The following is a 13,452-nucleotide window of genomic DNA, read 5'->3' on the forward strand; positions in this document are numbered from 1 at the left end:
TGGGAGATGTGGGGATAAGCTTGCTGACAAGCCTTTTCAACAAGATTTGGACAAGTGCAAAAATGCCAGAAGAATGGAGACTTAGCGAGGTCATACCTATCTATAAGAACAAGGGGGACGTGCAGAGTTGTAGCAACTATAGGGGCATTAAACTCCTAAGTCATACCATGAAGCTATGGGAGAGAGTGATAGAGATGAGGCTTAGAAGGGTTACAAAGGTGGCACAGAACCAATTCGGTTTTATGCCAGGTAGGTCGACAATAGAGGCTATTCATATCACCAGAAGCCTTATGGAGAAGTATAGGGAAAGACAAAAAGCACTACACTGTGCCTTCCTAGATTTGGAAAAGGCATACGATAGTGTACCACGATACCTGATTTGGAGGACGCTACAAGCGAAAGGGGTTATCGGGAGATACATTAGGGTTATTAGGGATATGTACGATAGGGCGAGGACCGGTGTTCGAACCTTTGTGGAGATCACGGAACTTTTCTCGGTAGACATGGGCCTACACCAAGGTTCGGCGCTTAGCCCATACCTTTTCACATTGATCCTAGATGAACTGTCCAGGGTGAACTACCGTGGTGTATGATTTTTGCCGATGACATTGCGCTGATAGCGAGATCGACGGAGGAACTAACTCAGAGGCTAGAGAAATGGAGAGAAGCCCTTGAAGCCCATGGTTTATGCGTGAGCCGAGAGAAGACAGAATACCTTAGATGTGACTTCGATAACCAGGAGATAAGACAAAATGGGGATGAGGTTATTAGCATTGGGGGCCGCATATTGCGTCCGAAGGAGTCTTTTAGATACCTGGGATCAGTGATACACAAATCGGGTGGGATAGACGAAGACGTGACACATCGAATCCAAGCCGGATGGATGAAGTGGAGAGCAGCTACGGGAGTCATGTGCGACAAAAGGATCCCGCTAAAGCTGAAAGGGAAGTTCTATAGAATGGCTATTAGACCGGCTATGCTATACGGGTCAGAATGTTGGGCGATGATGAAAGTCCAAGCGGCTCTAGTAGAGGTGGCTGAGATGAGGATGTTAAGGTGGACTTGCGGGAAGACCTTAGCAGACAGGATCCCGACGGGAGTTTTTAGAGCAGAATTTGAAGTAAGGACCATCATTAACAAGCTAAGGGAAGAGCGCTTGAGATGGTTTGGCCATGTTAGGAGAAGGGATGAAACTGCACCACTAAGGAGAGCGGAGTCTATTCACGTGGACGACATACGAAGAAGGGACGACCAAAGATGAGGTGGGAGGATCGATTAGCGAAGGATCTAATTGAACTTGGCCTGTCGGAGGACATGACGTCGGATAGGACGACATGGAGAACTAGGATCAGAGTAGAATAGTATGTTAGGGTAGGACTTTTGGGCGACCTAGATAGTCTTCTTTTCCCATATTGCCTTGCCAAAGGAGGTGTGTGAGGGTTTGGCCTAGAGAAGTGGCTTAGCTACGCTACAGAGGACTTTGACGTGACAGGAAGAGTGGTAGGTAGATGGAGGTGGAAGTACGGAATTCCGAATGCGTTAAAGGAGCTTCCAGGTAGAGGTAGTGGAATGCGAGGGTAAGGCATATGGGTTTTAGATTAAGTAGACTTTTTATTTAGACTTTGGTTCTTTGTGACCTTTCGTAGGGGTTTTTGGCCTTGAGTCTCGAGAGGCCTAAACCGAGGGGGGAGGTTACTCTTGTGTTTGTTTCCCCCAAGATGGCTGTCGGAGGACATGACCAATGAGAGCTTATCTATAGGACTAGGGGTTTAGGACTAGTTTATTGGTTTAGAAGAGCAGGTGAGAGGATTAGGATTAGGATAGCTAGGTGGCCTAAGGTCCTTTTTTCCATAGGTTGTTTAGAAGTAGTTACTGTCTTGGCTCAATCGGGATGTTTTCAGGTTTTGTCATTTCTTATTTATTTGTATGTTTGTCTTGTTGTTTCCCACTACTTGTTCGAGTTACGTATTAGTTTGCTACTTTTATGTATATGCCCAATATGGTTGCTTTCGTATTTGTATTTGTATTGTCAAACATGTTTCTAAGATATCGGTAGGACGCATGAGTGATAAACGTTTGACCCACATAGTAGCCGGACCCAGCAGACAGGTATTTAGCAGAGAGGTATGATTTTCTAAACATTTCTCATTTTCCGTCTTGCACTCCTTTGTGGCCGGAGGTCCCTTTGGAAGCAGTCTCTCTACCTTTGTGTAGAGGTAAGACTGTCTACAGCTTACCTCCCCCATACCCCGCGCAGGGATTGGGTCCTGTTGCTGTTATTGTTGTTGTTGTTGTGATTCAACATTAAATTAAACACAAATTAATCAAAAATCGGATAATATAAATCTATTCTTCATTGCACTCAAATTACACATTGATACAAACATCATAAGCATATAGCACCATCATTAACACAAAATTAACGCAAAAAACTTTCCATCACCCAAATTTATCAAATATTCGGTTATAACTCTTACACAATTCATGAGCAAGTCCATTAAACTCACCATTAACACAAAATCATAAATTCACTTATAAATATCTTTATTCCATTTCATGATTACTTTGTGCTAACAAAGCAACTATAACTCAACTTTATATGAACTCTTACACAATTCATGAGCAACTCCATTAAACTCACCATTAACACAAAATCATAAATTCACTCATAAATATCTTCATTCCATTTCATGATTACTTTGTGCTAACAAAGCGACTATAACTCAACTTTATATATATAGATGATTGAGTGTCTTTAGAATTTAAAATTTAATGTGGAACATAAATTATTGTTGCAAACTGTTGTAACTACGGTTACGATATGAATGTAAAAGAATCGAACAAACATAAACATGATTTGTTCATATTTTTTCTTTCAAATTTAACTGAATAAACAAACGAATACAACATCTTAAAAGAACTTAATGTTGGTTTCACTTTACACTTCTATGAATTTTATATTGGTTTACACCCTAAGGTACAAAAGTCAGCAACTATACATTAAATTAAAAAAAAATAATTGTACAGAAAGTAGTTGAATTTAATGTCTATCAGTCTGCCATAACTTCAAAAATGCATTTTCTTTTTGAAAGACATCAATGGATAAATGACTAACACTCTACACGCAGATGCGTCCATATCGGTTCAACTCTTGGCAATGCCATAAAGGGTTTCCTTCACATGTGTTAGATGGTTATAACATTGCTAAGGCCCTTTCACAACATATTTTGCATGTGACAGAATTCGAACCTGAGACCCACATGAGGAAACCACATTGTAGAAAACTCCCTGACCACTATACTAATTGAGAAGGGTGATTTTCAATTTACACTACTTTTTAAAAACTCTACAATTTGGACAAAATATCTGTGGCCTACAGTGGAAAAGCTCATGGATGGACCTAACCCAATTAACTAATGACATCGGGCTGGCTGGTTAGTGGGGGATCACAGTCAAATTGGAAAAAGAGAATACATTATTATACTCTTTTATCTTTTTCACATATATACATATAATACCAAATTATCAAGTCTTTCTTCTCTTTCTTCCTCATTCATCATCTGAACATAAAACCCATTCTCAAACAACACAACGTCTTTTTTCTTCCTCCCAAATTGTACATGTTATGATAATTCATTAAATTTAGAGAAATGATTATAGATTAATTAAAAAACGATTTTAACATCATAAAAACAAAAAGAGACCACATGTGGTAGCCCTAATAATACTCCTATATGAATTGATACATTATGAAAAAACAATATTCGAAAGCAACTTGATTTAAAATGTTGGAAAGACACGATCATGAGGAGATAGTTTGATATTTTTGCATAAACAACCAAGAATTATTCATTAATTCGACAGAGCAAATATGAAAAACATGTTCGAGGTATACAAACTACTCCACTTCATGTTTAAAAGTTATTGGATGAACATTGATCTAACACTCTCATTCTTCTGTGCATGTGTAACACCCTAAATTTTGCAGTATTATTATAAAAGCAGTATGTGTCATATAAGTGTATTAAATATTGTTGTATAAATCAAATGTCAAGCCTAGTATTTTAGTAGAAGTCTAATTAAATAGTCAGGACCCGAAAGAGTTAAGTAATAATTATGGGGGGCCAAAGTTGAAAAGAAAAATAAAGAGAGGGTTTAATGTATAAAATGGAAATAAATTCCAACTATAAACTAATATATATATATATGATCAATCTGATCATTTAGAAAGCAAATACAAAAGTCGGCATAAATGAAACAAGCGAGGATGGAGTTGGCCAGGAAGGAAAGAAGAAGAAGAAGAGGAGAAGGAATAGCGGGTTTCGGGTCAAACCAAATATGTCAAATCATTCCTAATCGATTATAGGTTTTGATTATCATCTTTTTAAGGTACCGTTTCTTAGTTTTTTAGTCTAATTAATAGTTATATAAAAATATCATAGGTCAAGAAAATGTGGCTGTTTGGATCCATATTAATTTCTTAGTATCTGGGCTCAGCTATGAAGCATATATTAAATTTTGGTAAGATTTGGAGATAGTTTTTGTGTCATGTTATGTGACATAAAATGTTTAAGAAAAGCTATGATTTTGTAAGGTAATGATGAAATAATGATAAGGAAATGAAAATAATTGACCTGAGAATTATTGGGCAAAGAAAAATTAGAAAAGACGATATATCTCAATATTGATTATTTATATGGATTTGGTTAATAGGTAACCAAGGGTTTTGAGGAATACAAGTGTATAATGTAACTGTAGCAGGACCATAGGGGTATGCTGTAGTAGGACCACATGTGAGTATATAGGGGTATGCTGTAGTAGGACCACATGTGAGTATATAGGATTTAAACTAGCAGGTTGATCATATGAAGGCAGATTACATGTGCGTAAGAGATCTCATATGATCAATATAGTTATATAATGTCGTATTTGTTTAGTTGTTTCAGTTGTTGAAAATATGTGTTGAAATTGCAGTTATTAATTAATTTATGAATGATTGAGCAGTAATATTGAATTATATGGAACTTGGTTATATGTGGGTAATCGATTCCATGTAATGATGCAGTTGGTAGTATTGGTACTAATATAGTAGTAGTTGATATGCAGTCTTGTTTAGTTATGTGATATGGTTTTTTTGTTAAAGCTATGAAGATAAATAAGTTGTAGCAATGAGATTGTTGTTGTGGTAATTAGTATGGTGATTGAGAACTTAGAGGCAGAATTTGTTATCGATATACAATATCAAGCTGATAATATAATGAGCAAAATCCTTATTATAGTTGTAAGATTTGGGTAATAATTAAGCAGTTTTGCAGTTAACCATTGTTATTGGCCTTAGATGATGATCGTGCCAAAGACAAAATCTAGGTCATTGATGTTGTATATTGAGGTATGATTATAGCGTTAAATCGACTTATTAGTGAGTTAGAACGCTAAGGAGGCTAGATTGGTGATAGCCATGTTGTTTGTTCGATTAACAAAGTGTTAAGTAGATGTTTCGTTGTGTATGTGTGTATGTTATTCAGCCACACGTGCTTTAATTGTTATGTAATCGTAAAATTGTGTTAGTCATGTTGTTATGAGTATGTAGATGTTTTGTTGTGTAAGTGTGTATGTTATGTAATCACACATGCTTTAAGTGTTATGTGATTGTGTATAGTTAATTTGGATACGCCAGGCTAATGTGCAGATTTAGGGGATATATGCGGTATGACGATGTGATAGTAGTTAATCCTTGATGCAAAAAGCTGTATTATTTACTTTCTTATAGTTTGTTATAATGAATCTATTTTAGCAGGCAGAGTCAGAGTTGATTATATGGAGGTTGGCTATATACGTGTAGTCTAGTCCATATAACTGAATAGCTGGCAGATTATAATTGCTGACTATCATACAGTTTATTTTACGCAGTACGATATACACGCAGTTTATATAATGCAGAAGGTTAATATAGATATACACGTAGTTTATATAATGCAGAAGGTTAACATGTTTACTTTCTATATATTCACTAAGCGATGTGCTTATTCCTTTAATTATAATGTTGTAGGTGCTTATGGATTTAACGTTTAATGATGAGCAACTGGATAGGACGAGCATGAGGAAAGTCATAGTCGTGGATGATCACTTGCCGAAGGTTTATGCAAGTGGTACCTTTAAATTACAGCCGGGTATATTATGCTTGTTATATTAATAGCCCATATTTTGGAACCAAATATGTAATTCTCTTTAAGTTAGCAATGTGGTCGTTAAACTAAGTCGTGTCAAGTATTTTGACTGTTTAAAGCAAGTTGTTTTGAAAATAGCAGGTATTGATTGTTGATATTACGATGAGGTCATGCCGAAATTTCTAATTTTTCTATTGTGTCATTTGAAATAAATTGGCATTCGACATTGTTGAATAAATATGTATTTACTGAATACATATATATCTATAGAAAGTTAAATGAAGTTTTCTATAAAAAAAAAAAAACGGGCGTAACAACACGTGTCATGATGGTTGACAGTATAAAGTAAGACATTCATAAATATAGGGTACGGATAAAGTCCACATAATACTGATAACTTTTATCACACATAATGCATAGTCACTTTAAAACGAAAGAGAGAAGGGACCATAGGATGTTTGGATGTTTTACTATAAATTGATATATGTATATGTACACGAGTATAATACATATTCTCTTTTCCCAATCTAAGTGTCACGTATATTGAGCCCCACCAGTCACATGTCTAACACTTAATTGGGTTAGGTCCATCCGTGAGCTTTTCCACTTTTTGCCCCCAATCTTGTCCAAATTAGAGAGTTTTCAAAAATAGTCTAGTTTGTAAAGGGAAATGATTAATCCTCCTAACTAAACCTCTGAAAAATCATCTTAACAATTAGATTATGACATGTGGCAAAATTAAGAGTTAGGATTAGGAACAAGAGTTAGTGGTATACACATGTCAAGATTCGAAGGTTTTAGGTGGATTTTTAGGAAAAATGTAACACCCGTTATTTAAAAACCTGGATTTTCAAAAACTTTTTCCTAATGATGTTTACAAATGCGGAAGCAAAACCTTTAAAACATAACCATTCAATAACGGATAGTTCATTTATAAAAAGTGGTGTTACTACGTCCATGTCATCGAAACATCAAAAGATAATCCAGATTTGGCACTAACACGAATGCCAACATAGATATTACATAAGCCTTAATAAAAGTAGCCAACATCATTATAACTAAACATGAATGTTTAAGCGAGGAAACTAAATGTCTTCTTTATATCAACTACCCACCCACCAAACTAAGTCTTTCACTAGTTCAAAGCCGCTTAACCTGATGGAACAACGTTTTTCAAAAGAGTAAGTATTACCTTTAAAGGTTAGTAAGATAACAAGCGTTTAAAAACATTGGTTGATTCATTATATATTAACAAAATCATTTCATAATTGTTAATATCACATAATAATCATAACACAATATGATCAATACTTTCCTATGGTGTCTATCATATCACACATAACAATAGCATATCATCATCACTAATATCACATACATATCTTAACACATTCAAATCCATCATAGTCCTAATTTTGTCTATCATCATAATACTTTACTTTTCGTCTTTCATATCTTTTCTTTCTTTACATTCTTTTTTTTTCCCTAGATGTAGGCTAAGTGACATAAGCCACTTGTCTTAGGGATGTGGGGTTGTGTGTAGGCGGCCATAAAACCTTACATGGAGTCCTCACACCCGACTTGATAGGTAGACCTTACGGTGGTCCATCGTCATCGTTAAGGAAAGACAATGTCAATCCAGCTGAGTATAACGTTTATCCTTTGCGCGTGTAGTGGTTGGTTACTCCACCCAGATACACTAGCTCCGAAGAACTAGCATGGGTTAAGTTTAACACAACTTTATACTTATGCTCGAGAGTTTTTTTCTTTATTAGCTTAGGCTAACTTTCACCTAAACTAATCACATAAATATTTTTTTTTTACTTTAGGGTCTTTAATCGTGCACGTGTTATGGCAAACCTATAGAAGTCTATTGACTAGGTGATCAAGCCATGCATATGAACACATAACATACACATATGTATAATCATATCATCATAACATGATAGCAATACATTGTTATATCATTTCATTATTATGTCTTCATAACATTATAGCATCATATCTTTATATTATCATAACATCTTATGGTATTAATATCATATCGTCTTATCTTTAGATTATAAACATTTCATCTTATCACATACTTCATTCCATCATATCATCATAACATAAAATATACAAATTTTATTTCATCGTAGCATGCATAAGATTACCATTTATCCTCAATGGTAGTCATAATCAATCCCATAGTAACTTCCCATACATTCCTGAATACATACAAGCATACAAATATTCATTTGGGTAAGTTAATTTATGAAAACTATGTTTGTTGTCTCTCGTGTGATCAAAGATTTTATCTTACCTTAAAGGAGTTCAACAACAACAACAAGCAATTAACAGTTACGATGCTCGACAAGTATTCAATGGTACCTAAGATCAACCTATAAGATGCAACAAAGCATAAGTGCTAAACAAGGAAATTTCAACATGTTTCCAGCTTTGCGCCATTCACTTGCCAATGACTTTTGGCCATCAAGAAGACCAGATACAACAAAACTCAGTTCTGCACATTTGCAAGGAACTCAAAGACATTTTCAAAAATGTAAGGTTTGACTCCTAAGGATATGTAGTGAATGAGTTATGATTTTTTAAAAACAGACCTGCATCATTCGTTCTAAATACAACCAGTTTTGAAAAATCAGCATTTTTTTCCTATTTCCGGGCAAAACCAGAAGAAACTTAGTTCATATCATATATAAAGGACATATAGACCTTTTCAAAATTATAAATTTTGTCTCCTAACTTATCCAGGTGAATTTTTCAATATTTTTGTAAGATGACTAAAATTTCAGTCTTAAAGAAGCTTTTGTTTTGTAATTTATTTCGACCACCAAACAAGCGTAGCAAACCTCCATGACCTATAGAACTTATATACTCCCAATATATAACTCAATTGATGACAGTCATCGGTTGATCCACAAATCACTTACACATAACATGAAATCAATCATACATCCGAAAACTATTAATTTAGATTTCAAAACATAATCTTTTCATGATCAAACCTAAAGACAATAATCTACAACTTGACATCAATACAAGATCTGGAAATCATGATGAAATTGGAAGATATATTACCTTCAACTCCTAATCAGAAGGATAATCAAAAGAATGATTAAAGATGACCTAAAACCAAAGTTAACAAATTTTCAGACCACTCTTCCGGCCCTATAACTCGACTTATAGACCTCCAAAAACAAATTCAACGGTTATAAATTTTCGCATATATGTCAGGAAGCTACTGTCAAAAACCCAAGATGATCCGACGGTTCAATCTCCGGGGATTGGATGTTTTTTGGGCTGTGGTATGTAAAAATGGGATTTATTGATCTTTTCGTTTCAAACTCATCTCAAACCCTCACGGCCTGAAACTTTTTAGATCACTTTAAGGCATCATTGAAAATTTAAATAACTCCATGAAACCATTAATTGATCCTTGGATTACTGTAGGGATGATTGAGGGATCAAAACCTAAGAGAAATTACCACCGAATTGCTTCCGAATCACGTGGGAACAAAAGAGAGGCTAGGGTTTTGTGTGTGAAACTTGTAAGGGTTTTGATCTGATTATTTGACCTTATGGATGTTATTTTGATCCCATATATACTGGAACAACTTTCAAAAGTTAACATCTAAACTGCACTTCCTTATAACTCGTTTCGTAACCTAATTGCTCGTTTAACGCATACGGAAACACTTAACGACTCTTAAATCCTAGCGGATCGAAACACTTTGTGACTCTATTAATCATTATTTTCATCACTTTAATCATATTGCACATTAACTTATTAATCCCACGTTTCATATATTAAACACATAAACATTTAATCACGTAATCCAATTAAGAAATATAAATGTAACACCCCGCTAAAGCGGAATATACGGGATGCACAGATAAGCATAATTGCACACAGTACAAGTTCCAACATAGCCAATAACATTAAAAGAAAGAAGCATAACGATAGTTATTACAGAACATGGGATATACCCAGAATAGTCAATAATCAGACGACAGAACAATTGTCTTTAAGTACCAAGTCTGAACTGAACAAGCAAAGGAAAAGTCTTCACAGCTTCTGATCTTGAACGCTCGAACAATCGCCTAATGAATGAGCTTAAGAGGGGAAGACTCCTATGCTAAAGATCTACTTAATCTAGCTTGAAAAGTATGTAAGTTCAAAAAGGTCAACTATGAAAGTAGTTGGTGAGATTCACTCAAAGTACAAGTTAATATACATATTAATGATATGTAGAATAAGAACAAGGTCATAAGATCTGTACGTTTAGCAAAAGTACTTTGTAATAGTAAGAACAGTACAAGAACAAATAATGAACTATGAATGTATTGTCACTGCTAACCCGATTGGCCAGAACTGAACTGTAATGTGAAGATATGCTCATATTATTCAAGTATGTCAAGTAAGATCTAGATCAGAACAAGAACAATTAATATGCATCCCCCAGAACTACGGAGAATGAGGGTGACCTACCCTAAACAACGATGTCCATAATTACCTACGGTTCAATCCTTGAACTGTGGGATATGAATTGATAGCAGTGAACAAGAACTGAACAAGTACAAGTAAGAACTAGAACATGATAATGAACATGTACAGTAGCATAGATGTATTTAAGGATCTTGCCCATTCAAGACTTAAATACCCTTTTTAAATAATCAAGAATCATATCATAAGTATCTCATAAGTTCTTATAGTAGTACGTAAAATAGTTCAAGAACATATGTACAAGTACAAAATAGTTTTCATGCTTTTCAGTCCCCGATAAAAGAACTTGGACAAAATGTACGAAAGGGGGATTAGTGAACTCACAGTGATCTGGTACAAGCACAGTTTATAAGCACAGAGAACAAGCACAGGGATAGATAGGTTATATCTATCAAAATCCAAGCACGTCTTGATGGGAGCCTAAGTACATGTCATTGATCATAATTAAGTACGTATATTAGTTCATGTGATTAATTATTCACTGAAATGTCCTTGATGAACTGATGATTTGGCCCTTGATGATCTTTGAACGTTTTGACTCAAAAGAGTTTGAATAAACTTTAAGTACTCGAACTGGACTCGTTTTGAACGTCTTTGGACTCACACACATGTAATTATAATGTTAATGAGTTGAACATGTCTTTAATAATGATCTTTAGTCTTAAGAACTTAATGTAGTTGTTTATGGAACTTGCACTTTTAATGATTAAGTTATAGGAACATGATCGTTTAGTTTTCTAGATGTACAAGATCGTATTGAGGCACATGAATTGTTACGAATATGGATTCAGATGAACCAAGATCGTTTTTAGAGTACAAGTTGGATCAAAATCGTCCTAGGGTACAATTTGAATCAAAATTGTCCTAGGGTTACTAGCCAAGATCGTCCTAGGTTTTAAGTACAAGATCGTCCTAGGTTTTAAGCACAAGATCGTTTTAGGTTTTAAGTACAAAATCGTTTTAGGTTTTAAGTACAAAATCGTTTTAGGTGTTTGAACAAGATCAAGATCGTTTCAAGTTACTTAGGTCAAGATCGTCCCAATGCTAGTTCAAGATCGTCTTAGGTGACTGAGTTCAAGATCGTTTCAATGTTCTAAGTCAAGATCGTTTTAGTAGACAAGGTTCAAGATCAAGAACAAGTAAATGGTCATTACTAGCTCATGAACGATTGTTTGAGCAAAACCAATCTAAAAGATCAGTTACGCAATAAGTACATGGTTCCCAACCACAACCACGAAACAACATCACAACACAACACAAGATCAAACGAACAAGCACACTATGGTACTAAAGGGCTGACCTAGGACAATCTAGGCATCAAGATCGTCCTAGCAGGACCGTTTTGAGATCAAGAACAGGTACAAGCACGACAATAAGGTCTAGATCGATTTCCAGACTTGTTTGGACATAGCACTAGTACATATATACACAATAACATCATTTACTAACACATTTACTAGTTTACAAGATCAATATATCACATGAACAAGTTGTGACTTCAAGAACAAGTTGTACCTTCATATTTAAAAATGGGTTTTGTAGATTAAAGCATGTTATGACCCAAATTTGTTCACACAAATGTTGTTAAACACATTTAGACACAAACCCATTAACTATTAACAAGATTTTCATTCAAAAATTGGACCAAATCATCAAGAACATGAACTTGAAAAAGTACATTTTTAATTTGATCAAAAACCCATCAAATGTTGTTGTTACCTGAGAAATGATTCAAGAAGTGTGTTTTGATTATCACAAGGATGCTAAAAGTACAAACGATTTCGATTGAAAGTATCAAAATCAAGAGATGCTCTTGTGGGTGTTTTATGGTGGCTGAGTGTGTGTTTTAGTGAGAGAGTGGTGAGATGGAGAAGATGAAGAGAATGGGGTTTCTCTCTCTAACTCTCTATTTATAGTTTTCCAATATTGAATGAACTTAATAAGTGCAAGGACTATTTGCAACATTTTGAACTAGAACTTTTATGAACACGAACGTTTACGAACCGAACATTAATATTTCATCGTATTTTAATCATAAACTCGTCATATAAATCAAGATTTAAGATCAAATTGACCTTCATATAAGCACATATTTTGGTCTAAAGCACGTCAAGAACTTAAATAAATTGAATTGTCTAGCCGTTCTAATCGCGAAAGTACGATTCAAAGAACTTATTTAAAACATTCCTAAGACGGTTGTTACAATAAACTTGAGATAACCTGATGTTAACTAATAGACAAGTCAAACGCCAAACATAAAAAGTTTAGGATGTTACAAAAATATTTAAGATGATTAATCATTTTCCTATTAATTATGTACTTGAAAATTTCTTATGTGTTCATTGTTTATTAGTTTTTCAAATAGATAAGAAAAAATAACAAACACTTTTTTAGAACTATTCCTTAATTTTATAATAAAATAGTAAGTTGTGCCGATTTATTTTTCTCCCAAAGAAAGGTCACTAGTATATAATAAAATGCAAGATTGATTTGTGAGATATGCTATATAGTTAATAGCATCCACTTACTTGCATGAGGTATAAGTTTGAGCATTATACTACTTCTCACTTATTTTCACTTTATATCCTCAAGTTATATATATCTTTAAGTTTGCCCCTTAACTTTATTAACTTTTTTTTTACCCTCAACTTATTAACTTTTTGAATTCACTCTCTCAATATATATATATATAATACTAAAAACTAAAGTTGGTTTATGAGGGGTGTTTATTGAAGCTAAAAACACATCCGCTTAAGCATGATGTACAACTTCTTAAAACAT

At 34.5% G+C, this 13,452-nt stretch overlaps 1 protein-coding gene across 1 annotated transcript; it reads left to right on the forward strand.

Moving 5' to 3' along the window:
• Window positions 1-589: 589 nt before the first annotated feature.
• On the forward strand, window positions 590-1,261 carry LOC122595907. The gene has a single exon (XM_043768422.1). The coding sequence runs from the start codon at window positions 590-592 to the stop codon at window positions 1,259-1,261; it is 672 nt and encodes a 223-aa protein (XP_043624357.1).
• Window positions 1,262-13,452: the final 12,191 nt, after the last annotated feature.

Source organism: Erigeron canadensis, chromosome 1 (assembly GCF_010389155.1).
Source record: "Erigeron canadensis isolate Cc75 chromosome 1, C_canadensis_v1, whole genome shotgun sequence".
NCBI lineage: Eukaryota > Viridiplantae > Streptophyta > Magnoliopsida > Asterales > Asteraceae > Erigeron > Erigeron canadensis.